Source organism: Nuphar pumila, chromosome 14, assembly GCF_984573655.1.
Source record: "Nuphar pumila chromosome 14, dmNupPumi1.hap1.1, whole genome shotgun sequence".
NCBI lineage: Eukaryota > Viridiplantae > Streptophyta > Magnoliopsida > Nymphaeales > Nymphaeaceae > Nuphar > Nuphar pumila.
The window spans coordinates 72,249,755-72,271,666 of NC_143262.1; the positions used below are offsets into that span (position 1 = coordinate 72,249,755).

Sequence of the window (21,912 nt, forward strand, 5' to 3'; positions counted from 1 at the left end):
GCCCCAAAATCAAATAGTCAAAGATACCCAAAAACTAAATACAAATTTCATTAACTATTATACCTCTATAGCATCATCAATTCATCGAGAAATTTCGAAATGCCCCAAACCCCCAAATAACATTATTGAAAAATTTTCGGAATGCCCAAAACCCCCAAATAACATTATTGAAATTTTTTTGAAATGTCCAAAAAATTTATTAATAAAAACCCTAAATCATGCTAATGACACACGTATAATACAAATCAGAGAGAAGAGAGACTGTGAGAGTGACGGAGAGCGAGAGAGAGTGAGAAAAAGAGCGACTGAGAGTGAGAGAGAGATAGTGAGAGTGACAGAGAGAAGAGAGAATGTGAGAGTGACGGAGAGCTAGTGAAAGTGACAGAGAGAAGAGAGAGAGAGAGAGAGAGTGAGAAGAGAAATTGTGAGTGATGGAGAGCGAGTGAGAGAGAGAGAGAGAGAATCAGAAGGAGAGAGGAGGAGCGGCCGGAAGGAGTCGGAGACCATCGGCGTCGGAGACGATGTCGGCGTCGGCTTCAGGAGGGAGGCTCGGGAGGATTAGGGCACCTCCTCTTAACCAATAAAACATCGGGCGATTTTTTTTTCAGTCCTAAATTTAGACACAAATGACCCTGGGTGCATTGACCACACCCAAGGTCTGGTTGACCGCACCCGCACATGCACCCGCGTCGCATCGTGTCGATGCGGGTGCGGCACCCGGTTGGCCGAATCCCTGTGACTTAGGTTGTTGCTAAAGTAGATCTAATCCACAGGATGTGTAATTAGTGATTATGTAATCATGGTTTCAAAGTGATGTTTCCCAGCAGTTTTGTGAGAAAAAAATAAATGAGGTGACATTTTCATCTTCTCTGTTGAAATATGTAATCATGGTTTCAAGTAATGTTTCCCAGCAGTTTTGTGAGAAAAAAATAAATGGAGGTGACGTTTTCATCTTCTCTGTTGAAAAAACTAAAATCACTCATAAATTGAGAAAAAAGCAAATTCATGAATCCCCACAAATGTAGATCCAAAGAACAAATCCTGCAAGACCACAAACTTCCACTGTAGGAGGGACATAACTACATTCAAGCCTCGACATATACATTTTTCAACAATGCAGGTTGACAATCATCAATCAACCTAAAGGTGTTTCCTAAACAACTATGTCAGTTGAAATGGAATCCAAAAGATTTGGAGCCATCAAAATGCAAAACTGGAACTTAATCTCTATTAAACATGCACTTTGGTACATCAATCTCTGTGCACAAGAGATGATGAAAAAATTATTCATACAACTTGAAAGATTTAGAGATGAAGTGTGCAAACCATGGGCAAACCGCATGACTTCAGCCTATGAGCTCAAAGAACCTTCCATAACTAGCTAAACTGTCAGAATTTGTGAGCTTAGATTCAGCTGATGTGGCTCAAATTATCGGGTAAGTGTGCCATAAGTGTTGCAGCAGTCAACCACTTTCACCTAGCAGAATGACCAGCTAAAACTTTTACAAAATAACAGAGAGAGAGAGAGAGATACCAGTAGTTGAGATTTTACAGCAGATTTATACTGTCCCATTGAGTCGCTCATAGAAGAGTAAGCTTGCTTCTGATGCAAGAACAATTTCTTCTGGCACCATTGAAACATAAGAATCTGAAATTCTGAGCCACGTTGTCTTTAAACGACCACCATTCCTCAAAGTATCAAATGAAAGGTCATTGCAGATTGATTCTACTTTTACTCTCCTATAGACTGTGAAATGGCCACTACCGGATCTTCCATGGTGTTGTACAACAGAAACAAGACTATAGATACAGCTTTCTTTACCCATATAAGAGCTATCGCTTCTCTGCATCCAATCCAGGAAATATATCAAAAGGCACATTTATAAGAGGAAATGCCTCAACATGAACTCTAGGATCATGCAGATTGCCTAACAGGCACTGGATCCATTCTAAATGTATCCTCGTACCATTCTTGGTGATATCTTGGAGGCAATTTGTTGAGATACAGCAGGTTTTCTATAATCTCCACAAATCTTTTGCAGAAAGAAAATAAAGACGACATAAATAAAAAATTGCTAACAGTATTTTTTTTAATAACATAAAAAGATGAATAAAAGTCTTGAAATATAAAGGAATAAGGAATGAGAAAAGGAACCATGTTTAATTTAAAGAGGCAACTGAAAAGCACAAAAAATATCAAGAAAATACAAATTTTTAAAAAGGCAACTTGGGATTTGGGAATATCATGATATTTTACCTTGCCACAATATCATGTTATATTCAGGATAACACTGATATTTGTGAACTATGGAGGAAGACATATCTGGTGCTCGAAGTGAATTCACACACTTCCAATCAACTATGGGCAAGATCCCTAACAACAATTTCTTGAAAATTATGCCACAGGTATGAGTGTTACTACATGGTATAGCGCAGATATGACTCGTACAACATGGTTCTTTTCTAAAATAAGGGTGCAGGGATGCGGTTTTGTGTAAATTGCAAAACATACATGCACCTGCAAATGGGAAGCCATTCTTTGTATGTTTTTTGGAACATTTCTTCTATAATAATTATAATTTCATTTACGAGACTCTCTCTCTTGTTGCATGTGTTATTGTCCTTAGTGGCTTCATGTATTGCCCTAGTGGCTTGTATTTGGGCCTAGTGCCTATTCTTATTTCTTGTATTGTTCCTTGTTTCATTACATGGTATCAGAGGTGGGCAATCATATTACTCGACTGTTCATATTAGTGCATCTCTTGCTTAGAGTACTTGCCAGAGCCTCAAGTATCTCTCACTCCTCTTCAAGCCATCCTTCCTTCTGCTTACTGTGGAGAAAGAATTTGTGTTTGTCATGCCCATCAAATTGAATGGGTCCAGTTACTTGACTTGGGCTACCACCATAGAGAATCATATTTTGTCCAAAGGATTGATCAAATACATTAAAGATTGTCCGGAACCTCAACTCTCCTTCACCAAGATAGTGAATGGGAACATAAAATCTTTACATGAAAAGAGAAAATTGTGGCTACTCTTGAATATGAGAAAAGACATGAATAATGCGAAAATTTTTATTTGGATTGAGCAGTGTGAATTCTTTCATTCTTAATAGTGCGGTTAGATTCAAGATAGCCAAAGAAACATGAGATTTCCTGAGAGACATACACTTTAAAAGACATTGCCCATTGGTAGAATCTACACAAAATAATTATCTCCATAAAGCAACGGGACAAGACTGTTCGGGAATACTACACGAGCAGAAGTTCAGTGGGGCTCTATTATGGAGAGAATTAGCCATCTTGAAACCTAAATGGGAGGCGTCTGGAGAACTTCGTCTTCGGCAAGAGCAAGTCGAGAGAACAATTTTTTACATTCCACAACAGCTTGAGACCCGAATTTGAAGCGGTAAGAATGATGCTCCCTTATAGATAATTCATTCCTACCCTTCATGAGACTCCCACCGAGTTGAGTATTGGGGAAGAAAGATTGAGGGAAACAAGGAGAATAAACTCAACGACTTTGTGCTTGCAGACTCCAAACCTGGGACCTCTACCAAGACATATAGGCCTCCACATTTCAACAAAAATAATAGTGGAGGCCCTTAAAGGTGAAATCAGTGATATTAGACCAGAATGCCCCCAAACTTAAAAAGGGCAAGTATGTAGTTGGAACAAGCCAAGAGGAATCCAAGAAATCCATTGGAGAATGGAGCATGGCCAAATTAACTGAGGCTATTCATCAAGTAATGAAAGAATCCACTGTCTCGAGAGCAACAGTCTCAACTAAAACTATTTCAGGTATAGACAAATGGCTTCTTGATTCTGGTGCCTCCTTCCACATGACACCTAACTCCTCTTACTTATCCAAGTGTAAACCAATTTCAAACCCTTCTTTTGTTTCTATCGTGGATGGAACCATTTTAAACATCAAATGAAAGGAGAATTTTGAAAAAATAATTGAAAACAATAAAAAAATTGATTTCAAATATTAGATTTATTTCAAAATTGAGCTTCAACCTTCTTTCTGTTTCTCAAATTTGTGGTCATGGGTATGTTGTCGCCTTCTTATCTAAATCTTGTTGGGTGTATAATCACCAGTTAGGGAAGCCAACTGGGAAGGGCATAAAGAAGGATTACATTACATGGGACTTTTTTAGTGTACCTACAAATGTAACATGTAGTGCTTTTGAAAAGGACTTGTACTTATGACATAAAAGACTTGGACATCCTTTTGCACCCAAAATGAAACTCATTCTTATTTTTGGAAAATTTTGTAATTTAAAAGAATTTTCTTGTAATGAATGCATTCTTGGCAAAATTAAAGCCTTTCCCTTCAATGATAGAACTTTCCTTCCTACAAAACCTTTTAAGTTGGTTTACTCGGATGTATGGGGCCTTCTTTTAAGGTATATATATATATATATATATATATATATATATAGAGAGAGAGAGAGAGAGAGAGAGAGTAATGGGTCTGTGCTAAATGAGTTTTTCAGATTTTTTTTGTTTTATTTTTAAATTTTGACTATACATATGTGATTTATGTACTTGATTTTATATGGATCAGCTCTTGAAGTGTTTGATTCCGACACATGGGTGGGTTTTTATAACGTTCGAAAACTCAACGTTCCAAAATCTTTGTAAATTTTTGAGGCTCCAAATATCATTTTTTCATCCAAAACACATGATCGAGGTGTGGATTCCTCGTAAATCGATCATGCCCAACACATTTATGGGGTCAGAACTGCGAAAAAACCACCAAAAGAGCAGAAAAACCCATTTAGCACGGACCCATTTCTCTCTCTCTCTCTCTCTCTCTCTCTCTCTCTCTCTCTCTCTCTTATATATATATATATATATATATATATATCTTGATATAATATGTAATAAGTAAAACCCATTAGGGGTATTTTAGTATTTTTTTATTATGTAATTAGTTGTGTTCATTAGGGGCACTTTAGGTTTTTTTGTTTTTTTAATTTATTATTTTTATCAAGGGCATTATAGTCCTTATAATGCTCTTGAAATAGAGATGTTGGGAGTGCTCCTAACAACTATATTTTTAGTTGTTAGGAAGTGCTCTAAACAACTACAATGGCTCTTTTTTGCTTCCTTTTGTGTATAAATAGGCAACCCCTCTTGTATGTTAAGCTTGTTCTCAAGCATTCTCTTAATAAGATCTTATACTTTTTTTATGTTTGTGTTTGGCCCATAAGTGGCTTATGTGATTGTAATCTTGTGTTGACCCATAAGACGTCATTGTATCATTTGTTATTATGTTACTTTGTCCATTTCATTACATGGTATAAGAGCATTGCTCTTGAGTTGTAACGTGTACATAAATATCAAGAAGAAGATCGTGAGGTTGGTAGAGCATTAGTTCGTTGGTTTGTTGTCTCGAGAAGTATGACATTAAACTTCTTCAACATATTTCTTGCAATCTTCGTCTCTTCTCTCTATCTATTCTCTTCCCCTACTCTTTCTTTTCTTAGAACAATGGCAAAAAAAGTAGTTACGGTTGTTCCCATCAAATTTGATGGAAAAAACTATAACATGTAGGTCTTGCTATGAAAAGAATTTTGGTGGGCAAAGATTTGTGCGACTATGTTGATGGCTTCATATCGAAACCTCAACCTATTCTCATAAAATCCATTTGTGGGGAGGATGGTGTTACAAAAGAGGAATCTCTTAAAGACAAAGAGAGAGAAAAGGCTACTCTTAGATTACAAAAAGGTCATTAAGGCAAGGGATGTGGGACATGCCAAGGTTTTATCCCTATCTATGGGGAGTATGTGAAAAGAAGTCGTACGGTACATGGGTTTCGATCTAAGACCCAATGTTGTTTGACGCACTGTTTATTGTTATCTTGTAATTCTGTTTTTTATCCGAGGGTATTTTCATACCCTAATTATTATAACCCCTAAATATATATTTCTGAATGTCACATTATGATAGTTCTGAACGTGACTTTCTGCAACCCCTTCTCTCTGTTGTTCTTCTTCCCTGCACAGGTGAATCTGGACGGCAAATTTTAACATGGTATCAGAGCAGTGTTAAAGTTGGACCTGGGATTGTTTTTCCAAAAGGTATATATACAAGGAGATGATCTTAGATTCCAAGTTAAGATTGTTTTTCGATCCTTGATTCTTTGTCTCTTTCTACTTTCTCTTGTTTCTTTCAAACCTGGTCTTCTTCTTCTCTAAAGAAACTGCTTAAAGTTGTTTTTCTTCATAATCGTCTTTTCTTGTCATCAATCTGAAACTTATTTGTCTTGAAATATCGTTTCTTCATCTGATTTTTTGTCGTCAATCTGAAACCTCTTTTTGTTTTGAAATAACGTCAAGAGTTGTGTTCCTTTTTTCTCTATATTCAATATCTTTGTTGTTTCAAACTGAAAAATTCTTTGACGTCTTTGCAATCTGAGTTTTTTTTTTAATCCAGTCCCTTGACGTCTTTGTCTTCTTGACCTGATATTATTTTTTTGTTCAACAAGGGATTTAATCCAATACCTTGATGTCTTTGCAATCTGAGTTTTTTTTTAATCCATTCCCTTGACGTCTTTGTCGTCTTGACCTGATGTTATTATTTTTCTGAATTGAGCTGCTTATAACATGTGATGCTTGTTGAGACCTCTTAAACTTATATTTGATTTGATTTATGTTAATTTCCTTACTGTTAGACTTTGAGAGGGTCTTGTACGAGAACTTCGGTCATTACCCCATTTTTAAAAATGTTTTTCGGGTACTAAGGCTCAATGATGAAGGTACCGGCTTGTTGGAGAGAGCGACAATTATAATATGATAACTCAGGTTTGATTTATTCTATGTGTTGGATTGTGTATATTAAATCTGTAATGTGTCTCGGGTCCCTGGGATATCTTTCTGTAATATTTTAAAATAATTTATTCGTTAAAAAATAATTCCACAAAATTTTCGAAGGTCAATTCGGGGTCGTTACACTATAGGATGCCGCTTGTGGGCTTTACAAATACACAAAAGTGTACACAACAAAAGATCACTTATGGGTCAAGATCAGGGTTATCGAAAATGCTATAGGGGAAGTGTGAAACATGTCGCCTTCGAAACGTGCATAGAAGTGACCTTTTTAAATGGGAAGCATGCTTACCATTCGTTTCCCACTCGCTTCCCAATATCATGAAGTAAGTTTTTTTGTTTTTTTGTATTTTTTTTTTTTTTGGGGGGGGGGGGGGCTTGGAGCCTTTAACAAATTTTATTTTGCCTAATATCAAGAAAACTCGATTCCTATTTGCTTTCCACTCGAATCCTAGATCGTTTCCCCTTCGCTTCCCTTTTCACTTCCGAGACGATTCCAGGTACTTCCTAAAGTTTTAGAAGTGCCTCGCTTTCCGCTTTTGCTTCCTGAATCACTTCCCGCTCCCACTTCCTCGACTGGTCACTCTAGTCAAGATACAAACACAAACACAAAACCCACTAGTGGACAAGAGAGAGAACATAAAAAATATAGGATCTTTATTTCAATAAGTGTTTGAGACAAGCATACATACAAGAGGGGATTCATCCTCTATTTATACGCAATAGAGGGACCCAAAGGGCCATTGGGACTGCTCCCAACGGCTATATTTCTAGTCATTGGGAGCACCCCCAATGGCGCTTTGGATCAAGGGCATTATAAAGACAATAATGCCCTTGATAAAAAGTAAAAAATAAAAAATAAAATCCGTAAAGTGTCCCTAGTGAACACAACTAATTACAATTAGTAAAAAGACAAAAAATACCCCTAATAGGTATTACCTATTACATCAATAGAAATATATATACTATAACGCAGACTTGTTCCAACCTTTATTTAACATCACTTTTATTTGGATCCTTAGCTGCCCCAAAATCCTCTAATTCCAACACAGTTTGATTATTTAAACCCTATGTCACATGGGTGCAGGTACGGGTACGGGTACGGGTGTGACACGGGTGCAGAGCAATTTCAAAAATTTTGGACACGAAGACACGACTATATATATATATATATATAACAATAATAAGATTGTAAATTTTAAAGCAAAAATAAAAAAATAATTCTACTAAAGTAACAACACAAACTTACCAAAATATTGTGAAAATATCTCAAGAGAGATAGGGTGCTAAATACGCACAACCACCACAAAGGGAAAGGTGCACAAAGGCACAAGAACATTTAGAACAATGTACACAAAGGTACAAAAGAGAACTTAAATGCAAAAATATAAAGAGCTTTATTGAATAAATTGGAGAACAATGCTCCAAGCAATGGACTATCTTTCCAATGGGGGTTCACCCCTTTATATAGAAAGAGGGAAGCCTTGGAGGGGCTCCCACTAGTCGTTGGAGCCCCTCCAACGGTTAGAAATCTAACCGTTGGAGGGGTCCAACGACTAGTGTTGGACCCCCCTCCAAGCTTGATTTAGTCAACACAATAAAAAGAAAAAAAAGAAAAGAGAAAAAGAAAAAGAAGAAAAAAGAAAGAGAAAATAAATTACAAACATATTTACAAATGTAAATATGCGTAAAATAGAGCAAAAGACAAAACTATCCCTAGGGGTTACATAAAGGAAAAATATATTTTTATACATATATAACAATAGATACATATACATATATGTATCATACATATATGTATATGTATTTGTCATTATATACATATAAAAATATATGTACATAGGAGATACATTTTAACACCCGCCCTCAAACTTAGGGCGAAATGACCGAGAGTTTGCCAAGAAAAAGTTGAATCGGGGAGAGCATAAAGCCTTGGTGAAGAAGTCTGTCAATTGATATTCGGAGGTCACGTATGGAAGATCGATAATCCTTTGCAAGTATGCTTCTCTAACGTAGTGGCAGTCCATCTCGATATGCTTTGTGCGTTCATGAAATGTGTGATTTTTTGTAATGTAGATTGCACTCTTATTATCACAACATAACTTAGTGGGTCCTTGAACCTGAATCCCCATGTCCTGTAACAGTTGATGAATCCACAGAATTTCCATGGTTGTGGAAGTCATGGCTTGATATTCTGCTTCTGTGGATGACAAAGACACCTTCTGTTGTTTCTTGCATCTCCATGAGATTAGGGATTCACCTAAAAACATACAAAAGCCTGTAGTGGAGTGACGATTATTTGAGTCACCTCCCCAATCAGAATCAGTATATGTAATCAAATTTAATTCAGAAGATGAGGAAAGAAAAACTCCCTTGTTGATAGTTCCTCTTATGTATCTGACAACTCGGAGAATAACCCCCATATGAACAGATGTAGGAGCATGTTGGAACTGGCTTATAGTGTGCACGACATATAAGATGTCTGGCCTTGTGATACTAAGATACATTAGAGACCCCACAAGTTGTCGGTAGGGAGTAGGATCTTTCAAGGGAATCCCATCATCGATTTTCATCATTGATCCCACAACTTCAGGAGTTTCACAAGTTTTATCATCAGTTATGTCAGATTTGTCAAGAATCTCACATGCAAGTTTAGTTTGAGACAAAAAGTAGCCTCTATGAGAATAGGCTACCTCAATACCAAAAAAATAAGTTAGATACCCCAAATCTGACATTTCAAACCTTTCTTTCAAAGTGTTTTTAATACCTTTGATGCCTTTTGTGTCACTACCTGTTATCAACATATCATCAACATATAGCAGTAAAATCACAATACCTGCATCAGACTTTTTAACAAACAGAGCAGTGTCAGTGTAACCTGAAACAAAATCATTTTGAACCATTACTTCATTAAATCGATCATACCAAGCCTTAGGAGCTTGTTTTAAACCATAAAGAGCCTTTTGTAAACAAAGGACTTTTCCCTTTGGAACATCCAAGCCGAGAGGAGTATCCATATATACTTCTTCATTAAGGTCCCCGTTTAAAAAAACATTTTTGACATCCATTTGATAAATGTTTCAGTTTTTAATGGAGGCAATAATGATCAAACACCTAACAGTGATCATTCGTGCAACAGGGGCAAAGGTTTCTTCATAATCAATCCCATATTCTTGACTATATCCTTTAGCGACAAGGCGGGTTTTATATCTCTCAAGAGTGTCATCACTCTTGGTTTTGACTTTATAAACCCATCTACATCTTATTGATTTCTTTCTTTTTGGTAGATCTTGAAAAACCCAAGTTTTTGCTTTGTTTAGAACTATAAGCTCGTTATCCATGGCATCCCACTCTATTCTTTCCTTAGCTTCTCCAAAAATTTTAGGCTCTTGGTAGGAGTGAATGGCACTAAGACATGCTCTATGCTTTGGAGAAAAAGACTCATAGGAAATAAATCTAAAAGGGTTTTTCCTAGATCTTTCGATTCTTCGAGATTGTTTAGAAAAATCACTAGGACCACTATATTTTTCTATTGCACTTCTAAAGGTACTTTTATCTCTATGTGCATAGATGATTGGTTCATTTATCATTTTTTTCTTCATGGTGGACGGGTTGTGGATTACTTACACTTCTATCCTCTTCCTCATTTACTTCATCATCACTAAAAAAATCTTCATTTCTAGATAATAGTTCAAATAAAAAAGAGTAATCGGCATTATCTTCATGAGTTTTGTGTTCTTTAAAACCACTTATGTTTTTCAAAAAGGTCACGTTTCTTGAAACATATAGTTTGTCATTTTTAATATCATAACACCAAAATCTTTTTTGTGTTTCCGAATATCCTAAAAAAGCACAAGGAATAGCTTTAGGAGATAATTTATCATTTTTGTCGGTGAGGACAAAACATTTACAACAAAAAATTCTTAGTCTATTGTAGTCGGGTTCCTTTTTATATAAGGTTTCAAAAGGGGTTATTTGGTTCAAATTTTTGGATGGAAGTCGATTTATGAGGTAAACCGAAGCAAGAGCCGCTTCGGCCCAAAATCTTTTTAGAATTTTTTGAGAAATGAGTAAGGTTCTTGTAGTTTCTATTATATGTCTATGTTTTCGTTCGGCTAATCCATTTTGTTGAGGAGTCTTAAGACAAGACCTTTGATGAATAATTCCATTATTTTCAATATAACTTTTAAAATCATTTGAAAGATATTCTCCCTCAGAATCGGTTCTAAAAATTTGTAATTTACTATTAAATTGGTTTTGTATCATATGGAAAACCTTAAAGGTAGCGAACACCTCATGTTTATGCTTGAGGAAATAGATCCAACTATATCTTGAAAAATCATCAACATAAATAACATAATATGAAAACCCTCCCTTAGACACAACGGGTGCCAGTCCCCATACATCCGAATGCATAATTTCAAAAGGCTTAGTTGAAAACATAGTTCTTTGACCAAAAGGTAAGCTTCTCATTTTACCAAGAATACAATCATTACAATTGAAGTTGTCTTTACATAAAGTTTTGGTAAAATGCAAATAAGAAAGCTTGACAATATTTGGATGCCCAAGGCGTTTATGCCAAACATTTATATCCTTATGTTGGGCAACATTACAAAAAGAGTGTTTTGGAACCTGAAGAAATTCCATAAAGTATAGATCTCTCTTTCTAGAGTCTTCCCCAATCAACTTCCCGGACCGATGATCCTTATCCAACATTTACTTGATGAAAATTTGATATCACACCCATGATCCGATAGTTGAGAGACGGAAAGCAAATTTAAATTTAGTTTTGGAATAAGTCTAACTTTAGGAACAAAAAAACCTTGACTTTCAAAATCTCCAATTCCTTTTATTTCAAGAGAGGCCTCATCCGCCGTAGAGACAAAAGAGTGTGACAAATTTTTTGAGTATTTAGAAAGAGCAAAAACATTTGGAGTCATATGGAAGGATGCACCCGAGTCTAAGAGCCAAAGAATCTTACCGGAATGAGAGAAGGTGGACATGGCGGCTCCGGAAATAGATCCCTTAAGGAGAGGTTGAAGAGCTTCAATTATTTGATTTAGAGACAATGTAGCATTGTTGGAAGTTGATTTCAATTATTTGATTTAGAGACAATGTAGCATTGTTGGAAGTTGATGGTCCCTCCTCCTTGAATTGTTGGAAAGTTGTAGACATAGCCATCTTTTTCCATTTAGGACAAACTGGTTTAATATGACCCGGTTCTTTGCAAAAGTTACATATGATCTTGCTATAATCTCTTCTTCCATATTGTCCACCATTTTCTCTTCCTCCTTGATTTTTGTTGAAGTGAGGGGGGTTTATATGTTTTAACATTATTCCTCGCTCTAGATACGGCATATGCACCCTCATCTTCATCTTTAGAGGGAACGACCAACACATTTTGATTGGTTTTATTCATTCCCAATCTAGTTTCTTCTCCACTTAGCTTGGTAAGAACATCTTCCAACGGAGGATAAGAGAAAGAAGACAAGAGAGAGGACCTAGCTTGCTCGAATTTGGGTCTAAGCCCGTTTAAAAAGTTGAAGAAGTGATCTTCTTCAAGTTGTTTGGTCCTTAATTCAATAGTCTCTCCACTCCATTTAGATTCTTGAAGAGAAAGTTCATCCCAAATGGCGGATAGCTCGGCAAAATATTCTCTAATGAACATTTCTCCTTGTTGAAGGGCTAATGCCTTCTTTTGGAGGTAATATTTATGGGACAAATCTCTCGAAGTATACATTCTTTCGAGATATTCTCATACTTGAAAGGCTTTCTTGAACTTCAAAATATTGGCATTTATTTTCGTTTCAACGGAAGAAAAGAACCATGAGAGAATTTTGTAATTTTTCATCTCTCATTCTTCATGTCTTTTGTTATAGTTTTTCATCTCTCATTCTTTATGTATTTTGTAATTTCTTCACCCTTATCAATAATGGTGATCTTAGGTTCGGGTTCGGGAATGATTCCTTTAACATATCCCCAAAGACCTTTCTCCTTAATGTGAGCCTCCATATTGCCGGCCCACACATGGTAGTTTGAACCATTTAATTTGAAACCAAGAGAGAAATGGGACTCTTTCTCACCCATTAGATAGAGAAGAAGGTAGAATAAATACGTACCACAAAGGGTTCTTGAGTTTTCCTTGTTGCAAGAATCTTCCAAAATATTGATGGAAGAGAAGTCCCTACTTCAAATGCGAGAGAGTCGAAGGCATGCTTTTTGAGGCACTCGAAAAGAACGAAGAATCACACGATCTTTAATCTCTAACCTTGCTCTGATACCATGTGAAAATATCTCAAGAGAGATAGGGTGCTAAATACGCACAACCACCACAAAGGGAAAGGTGCACAAAGGCACAAGAACACTTAGAACAATGTAAACAAAGGTACAAAAGAGAACTTAAATGCAAAAATATAAAGAGCTTTATTGAATAAATTGGAGAACAATGCTCCAAGCAATGGACTATCTTTCCAATGGGGGTTCACCCCTTTATATAGAAAGAGGGAAGCCTTGGAGGGGCTCCCACTAGTCGTTGGAGGGGTCGAACGACTAGTGTTGGACCCCCCTCCAAGGTTGACTTAGTCAACACAATAAAAAGAAAAAAAAGAAAAAAGAAAGAGAAAATAAATTACAAACATATTTACAAATGTAAATATGCGTAAAATAGAGCAAAAGACAAAACTACCCCTGGGGGTTACATAAAGGAAAAATATATATTTATATATATATATATATAACAATAGATACATATACATATATGTATGATACATATATGTATATGTATCTCTTGTTATATACATATAAAAATATATGTACATAGGAGATACATTTTAACAAATATCACACATAAAGAAGGAGGAAGACGATCGAAGATCGATTTTTTTTATAGTTTTTATACGTCTTTTGCCTTAAAAAATGGACAAAAATAGACTCGATCAAAGTTGACCGAGTCCAAAATGTAGACAGACTCGACCCCGGTGCGTTGACCGAGTCCAACATTTAGTTTACCGTGTCTTCCCCGTGTCCGAAGCCGCACCCGTGTCGGGTACGGTTGGCGCGGGTGCATCGACCTTTTAGCCGAATACGTGTGACTTAGCTTAATCCATATTGTCGACTCAGATTTGATCCTACACCCACAAATATTGATTTTCTACGACATAAACACTAATATTAAACCCACCTAGATCAAGCCAAACCTGTGGGTACCTAAACTTGTATAAACATGGTTTAACCCAAAGCAGAATTACACTATACCCACCTAGCCAAGTCATGGACTAGTATGTGGATCCATTTGCAATTCTCGCATATCAACCCTTGAAAGATCAGATCTATATACTTGGCATTCTTGACTCTTCTAAAGATCAGATTGCACCACTACTAGACCCTCACGATCTCCATATTTCAGATATGCATGCAACGAGAAGTTGCAATGGTTTATGGGTTCAGAAAAGTCAAACACAATTAGAAGAAACACATGCAAAAGATCCAAACTCAATGACGAGTCATTTTCCAGCTTGAAGAGGATGATGCAGATTCGGAGTGAGGCACATCTGGGGCCTATGGGATCTGCTCTTGTTATTTGGATTTTTTATGTTTTGGATATTGGATCTTTGCATTGGATTTTTTTATTTTAGTTAGGTATATCCATCTTGGTAAAAATCGTGATAATGAGAATTTGGAGAAGTATATGATAGCAAAGAAGGAAGCTAAAAAAGTAGTTCGGAACGCGAGGGATAAGGTATATAAGGAGGTTTATGACAAGTTGGATACCAAAGAGGGTGAGAAGGATATTTATAGGCTTGCAAATATGAGAGATAGGAAATCGAGGGATCTGGGTATGGTTAGATGTATCAAAGATGAAACGCAAAGGGTTTTAGTCAAAGATGAGGAAATTAAAGAGAGATGGAAAGATTATTTTGATAAGCTATTTAATGAAAGTCATGCTCAGGCTCTTGGAGACTTTTCAATTCCTTTTCATGAGATGAATCGTGACTTCATGCGCAAAATTCAAAAGAAAGAAATTGCAGAGGCTTTGAAGAAAATGAAATCAAGAAGGGCAGTTGGCCCAGATGGTATACCTATCGAGGCTTGGAAATGCTTGGGAGAGAAAGGTTTAAAATGGTTGACAAATCTTTTTAACAAGATTTGGCGGACAAATAAGATACCTAATGAGTGGAGGAAGAGTACTTTGGTGCCTCTATATAAGAATAAGGGTGATATACAAGATTGCACAAACTATCGTGATATAAAACTCATGAGTCATACTATGAAACTTTGGGAGAGGGTGATTGAGTCTAGGTTGAGGAAGATTGTCATGATATCGGAGAATCAATTTGGTTTTATGCCTGGAAGATCAACTATGGAAGCTATACATCTTCTTAGACAACTTATTGAAAGAAATAGAGAGAGGAACAAAGATTTGCATATGGTTTTTATTGATTTGGAGAAAGCTTACGATAGAGTACCTAGGGACGTTCTCTGGTGGACAATGATGAAGAAAGGTGTTTCTCTCAAGTACATTAGTATAATTAAAGATATGTATGAAGGAGTAGTAACCAATGTCCGCACTTGTGGAGGGGTGACAACCAATTTTCCTATAACGGTTGGGTTACATCAAGGATCTGCTTTAAGCCCTTTCCTATTTGCTATAGTGATGGATGAGCTTACGAGATCAATTCAAGAAAATGTGTCGTGGTGTATGTTGTTTGCTGATGATATTGTTTTGATTGATGAGTCTAGAGCTGGGGTTAATGCTAAGTTAGAATTATGGAGACAGACATTAGAAGCAAGAGGTTTTAAGTTGAGTAAGAGTAAGACAGAATACATGGAATGTCGATTTAGTAAGCAACGAAGTAGTGATGGGAGTGTAGTGAAGCTTGGTGAGCACGAAATACCGGTGGATGATTCTTTCAAATATTTGGGATCTATCATTCAAAAGTATGGAGAAATTGATGGAGATGTAAATCATAGGATAAAGGTTGGGTGGATGAAATGGAAGAGTGCAACTGGAGTGTTGTGCGATCGTAGAATGCCATTGCGGTTGAAGGGAAAGTTTTATAGGACGACTATTAGGCCCGCTTTACTATATAGTACGGAATGTTGGGCTGCCAAGAGACATCATATTCAAAAAATGAGTGTAGCTGAGATGCATATGCTGAGATGGATGTGTGGAAATACAATAAAAGATAAGATTCGGAACGAGGAGATACGTAAGAAGGTAGGCGTTGCACCCATTGAAAATAAGATGAGAGAGAATCGTTTACGGTGGTTTGGACATATTCGACGTAGGCCTAATGATGCTCCAGTTAGAAGGATGGAGAAATGGGAAAATATATTAGTTAAAAGAGGTCGGGATAGGCCTAGGAAGACATGGATGGAGGTGATAAGAAAGGATATGAATGCTTTAAACCTCACCGAGGACATGGCATTGGATAGAAATGAATGGAGGAGAATGATTCATGTGGAAGACCCATAATGATTTTCTTTGTTGGTTCATATCGCCGACCCCAATTGTTTTGGGATGAAGTCGTAGTTGTTGTTGTTGTTGTATATCCATCTTGGATCCAAATGAGAATCACAGTTTATTTTCTCTATAAATAGTCTTGTAGAGACTCTTGTTGGGGAGATGGGAGATTGATTATTGGTATTTTCTTTAATTTTCTACAATTTCATTTCGATTTTTCAGTAGATTGTAGTGTTTCTATAGTTTAACATACAATAGTGTAGATTGTAGCAAAGTTTTCACAATTTTGCTTTGGAGCTCACCTGCATCATTGATGCAGGGCAGGACCCGATTGGGCCCATCGTGCCACTCGATCCACCACACAGGGCAGATGAAGGACCCCGTGAAGATGACTCACTTGCAGGGACGGAGCCACGACGCAGGGAGGTACCCCTGCGCACCTACGTCAGGCGTGGTGGAGCTCGCACACCCCAGAACCAGCTGCAAAGACATACTGACCCGGATCGTGGGTCGGATCCAAATCTGGATCCACGACCCGGTCCAGTAAACAGTCTTTAAGAAGCCCTATCTAGGGTTGCGTGAGGGGGAGAAGATTAAAAAAAAGCTTCAGCCGACTTCTTTTCTGCAGTTTTCCTATTCTTTATTTGATTGCTATTTTCCTTTACGGGTCTTTACTGTTTATTGCATATTCCCATTTCTTATTGAACATTTCTGAAATAATAAAGAAGTTCAGCCACACCGATTCATGGTGGGCCATTAGTTTCACTCCTCCTCCAACGCAGCTGCATCAAAGTGGTATCAGAGCCGCACCCTTTCTTCACCAGCGAGATGGCTCTTGAAGCAGGGACCGATCCGGTACGCGGCGAGGAACGTGAGGAGGCTTGCAGCGAAGATCCGATGCTGCGTGTGATGGGTATACTTACAAAAATCCAAGAAAATATGTTGCGGATGAGCAGGGATGTTGCCAGTCTATCAAAGAGAATGGATGGTTTTGATGAACGACCGGTGACCCTTGAAGCATCCGGGCCACCAGTCGCCGGCGCAGATCGGGTGGATGGCGCAGCGACAGGCGTGAACCCTGTTCTGTCGTCAGTCTGTCCGTCGACCCAACTCCAGCACAGTCATGTTCCTTCGCTCCCAACGGCACCGATGCAGACTCCCAATCCGGGTACGTTCCAGCAACTTCGGGGCGTTCCAAGGGGCGACGTTTCCTCTGTAGGGGTACCGAACTCAAGGCAGTTAGCCACCATGGCTGCCTCGCAAATAAACTCGACCCCGCAGGGAGTCGGCGTCCCACTGGGTCCTTCCTCGGGCCCAGTTCTGGGGTGCCAGCACCCCACGACCACGACGCAGGCCAGCCCGAACCATCGGGACCCCAGCATTACGCTGGGCCCATCGGTAGGCCCCAGCTCGTGGCCACTGGGGGTACTACAGGCCGGGACGGGACGACAGGGCCCCAGCAGTTCTCTGGGTATTCCATCGGGCCCTGTTCCGTCGACCCGACCCGGTGAAGCAATCGGCTACCCCCCCGACCTAGCGCGCGGATATGCAGTCGCTGGAACAAGGGGGGCCCTGCGGTTTGGATTGAACCCAGGGGGATCCGATCCAGCCCTCTTGACTACAGGGCCCGAGCTCGTGTCACTGGGACCGTCCGTTGGGTCTTAGGGAACGGGCCTGGCGCCAGAACCCCTTCAACCAGCTTACCCCGTTGGGTCCGGTTCGCGGGCTGTCCCGAACCAGATCCAACTCGTTAGATTTTATCCCCATGATGGACCCCTTTCCGACCCAGACCCATATCGGACCCGGACGGAGCTCCAGTTTGGATTTGAGCCGGGTCAAAACCAGACCCATAATCTCTTGGATCGGGGATCGAGTTCAGACCAAGCCTATTATCCCCAAAACTCGAACATCGATCCTTCCCATCCATATCTGGGTCCGACGACTAGTGTAGGAGTGGGCTCGAACCACATCCCATCGGGCGAGTCAACCCATCCATATACCCATCAAGCCCCATACCCATACCCAAACCCAAACCAACCTGTTTACCCAAACCTGACCCAAAACCCAACCCAGTATTCGGCCCAACTCCATACTCCTAACCCACAACCATACTATAACAATTCTACCCGTCCGGAACCAGAACCTCAACCGAACCCTCCCCCGAACCTTGGACTTCCTGTCATTCCAGTACCACAATACCGACCGCAGATGGTACCCGCCCACGAGCAAACCCGACCGAGGCAATGTCAGCAGGAACCGGCGTGCCCCGACCGCCGACCCCCCATCGGGAGAGTTCGACAGCACCAGCATCCCGGCGAACAATACCGCCATACGAGCAATGAAGCAGCATGGGACGACGACATCTTCTGGAACGAGCATCCTGCAGGAATAGTGGAGCCGCGACAACAGAGACCACCAGACCACTCCTCCACCTATGGCGTGAAATTGGATCTTCTGGAGTTTGCGGGGCGATTCGACGCGGAGCAGTTTTTCGACTGGGCTTATGCAGTGCAGTTCTTCTTCGATTATCACAGAGTCGTTGAACATCGTTGTGTCTCGTTAGCTTCTACACGATTGAGAGGCCTAGCACAGACATGGTGGGTGGAGCTACAACGATCAAGGGAGCGGCAGAGATTAGAGCGCGTACAGTCGTGGGAGGAAATGCAAAGACTGATGCAGTCAAAGTTCGTGCCTTCGGATCACGCCGAGCGAGCCTACAAGGAATACCTGACCCTGCGCCAAGGTTCCCGAACTGTAGCCGAGTACACCGCGGAGTTCCATCGTCTTTTCCTGCGAGTGCAGATCGAGGAAACAGCTCGTCAGCAGGTCACGAGGTACATTTCGGGTCTCCGCCCTGCTATCTCTGATGATTTTAGTTGTGTCACAGTCGAAATATTAGATCAAGCCAGCAGTTATGCCATGAACATCGAGGATAAGCTGAAGCGGAGGCAGGAATATCGGACGACCCGTAATGAGCCCTCCAGCCGACCCAAGCCCAGTTTCCCAACCAGAGGAGCAAGCTCCCCTAGTGATTCAAAACCTAGGACAGACCTTAGCAAACCTGACCAGTCAGGTCCAGCTTCACACCCGGTCCAAAGCCAAACCTATGGAGTCGACCCTTCGTTGTTTTAGGTGTCAAGAGTTAGGACATGTCGCGTCCAAGTGTCTGACCATGAGCAAGAACACCCATCTGGTTGAAGTGATTGTCGAGTCTGCAAGTGAGAGTGATAGTGATGACAATTCACTAGTTGAGGTTGAGGATGAGAGGGGAGTTATAGAGTTCGACGGCAACGTCGAAAGTTTGTTGTCCATCCGTCATGTGTTGACCACACCCCGAGAATCGGCTCTATCGAAATGGCTAAAGAATAACATTTTTAGGACCCGGTGCAACTGTGAGGGTCACGCTTGTGATGTCATCATTGACACCGGAGCATGTGAGAACATGGTGTCTGAGAGTGTGGTGTCTACCTTGAAACTCAACAACGAAAAGTTGTCCCAACCTTATAAGATGGCCTGGTTCAAGAAAGGAAATGAGGTTCCCATCACTCAGCGTTGCCTAGTCCGGTTTTCCATGGGGGAACACTACCACGATGAGGTGTGGTGTGATGTGGCCCCTATGCATGCGTGTCACATTCTTTTGGGACGTCCCTGGCAGTTTGATCGCCAGACCACTCACGATGGCCGCAAGAACACTTACTCTTTTATCTTTAATGGCCATAAGATCGTCCTTCTACCTATCCGGGAGACAGGTTTCCCCACAATGGACAAACCTGAGCGAGTCCCCCGACTCGCCGGTCTCGCGTACCGACTTTTCCTGGACCACTGCCAGGAGGATGGTTATTGTTATGCCCTGGTGGCTAAGCCAGTGATGAGTTCGTCTGTGTCCATTCCCGCGGACGTTGCCCCTCTTCTCGAGGAATTCCGCGACATTATGTCGGATGACCTTCCTGATTGATTACCTTCAACAAGGGTGGTTCAGCATGCCATTGATTTTGTGCCCGGGTCGAGTCTACCCAACCTTCCCGCGTATCGCATGAACCCCTCCGAGCACACTGAGTTGTTAAGACAGGTTCAGGAATTACTGCAAAAAGGTTTTATTCGTGAGAGTGTTAGTCCTTGTGTCGTGCCTGCCTTACTCACTCCTAAGAAAGATGGGTCCATGCGCATGTGTGTCGATAGTCGTGCGATCAATCGCATCACAGTCAAATACCGTTTTCCCATTCCTCGTTTAGATGATATGTTTGATATGTTATCCGATGCCTCCATTTTCTCTAAAATTGATTTAAAAAGTGGGTATCATCATATTCGTATACGCGAAGGAGACGAGTGGAAAACGGCATTTAAGACACGTGATGGATTGTACGAGTGGTTAGTCATGCCGTTTGGGTTGTCTAATGCCCCCAGTACCTTCATGAACATGATGACCCAAGTCTTGCGTCTGTGTCTTGGGAAGTTTGTTGTCGTCTACTTTGACGACATCTTGGTCTATAGTCCTTCATTGTCTGATCATTTGAGTCACCTGCGTCAAGTCTTAGATATTTTGAGAAAGGAAAAATTGTACGCCAATGCCAAGAAGTGTGAGTTTATGACATCCAGCGTCGTGTTCTTAGGGTTTATTGTGTCTTCTGATGGCGTCAAGGCAGACCCTGCGAAAGTCCGAGCGATTGCCGATTGGCCTAGCCCAAAGACTATAGGAGAGATTCGTAGTTTCCACGGGTTAGCCACCTTTTACCGACGTTTCGTGAGAAATTTTAGTACCCTTATGGCCCCTATCACGGAGTGCCTAAAAGGTACTAGCTTTCATTGGACGCCAGCGGCTAGCAAAGCCTTTACGATCATCAAGGACAAAATGACCAGTGCTCCTGTCTTAGCCCTCCCAGATTTTAGTGCAGTCTTTGAGGTTGAATGTGATGCCTCTAAAGTGGGGATTGGCGCCGTCTTGAGTCAGAATCGTAGGCTTGTCGCCTTCTTTAGCGAGAAGCTAACTCAGGCCAGGTGTCAATACTCCACTTACGATGTTGCGTTCTATGCCGTTGTACAAGCCCTTCGTTATTGGAGGCATTATCTCATTTATAAGGAATTTGTCTTGTACACGGACCATGAGGCATTGAAGTACCTGAACAGTCAAAAAAAGTTGAGTGCTCGTCATGCCAAGTGGGTCAGCTTCTTGCAAGAGTACACCTTTTCGCTTCGGCATCAATCGGGTACCCTGAACAAGGTGGCTGACGCTCTTAGTAGGAAGAACAACCTTCTGATGACTATGTCGGTGCAGGTCGTTGGTTTTGAGCAATGCAAAGAGTTATACCCTACGGACCCTGATTTTCACAAAGTCTGGGAAGGGTGCACCTCTTCAGATCGCAACCTCGACCCCCGTTTTTGTATTCATAATGGTTACCTCTTCCGTGGTAACTAATTATGTGTACCCAATTTCTCCCTTAGATTTCAGTTGATTTCTGAATTACATGAAGGAGGGTTAGCAAGGCATTTCGGGCATGATAAGACGTTCGCTCTCTTAGATGAACGATACTTTTGGCCCAAAATGCGCAAAGATGTTGTCAAGTTTATCCAAGGCTGTCATGTGTGTCAAGTGTCCAAGGGTCATCGTCAGAATAGT

The 21,912-nt window shown here is 40.2% G+C and overlaps 1 protein-coding gene across 5 annotated transcripts in view; it reads right to left on the minus strand.

Moving 5' to 3' along the window:
- Positions 1 to 1,207: 1,207 nt before the first annotated feature.
- The window catches only part of UBP27 (ubiquitin-specific protease 27), a 31,392-nt gene continuing 10,687 nt past the window's right edge, over positions 1,208 to 21,912 (minus strand). For 3 of the 5 annotated variants that reach the window (XM_089987626.1, XM_089987625.1, XM_089987623.1), the window contains one exon: positions 1,208 to 1,844. In XM_089987626.1, the coding sequence (XP_089843752.1) occupies positions 1,560 to 1,844 (285 nt within the window). In that variant the 3' untranslated portion in view covers positions 1,208 to 1,559. The remainder of the gene's footprint in view (positions 1,845 to 21,912) is intronic. The other 2 variants (XM_089987624.1, XM_089987627.1) reach the window with 2 other exon arrangements.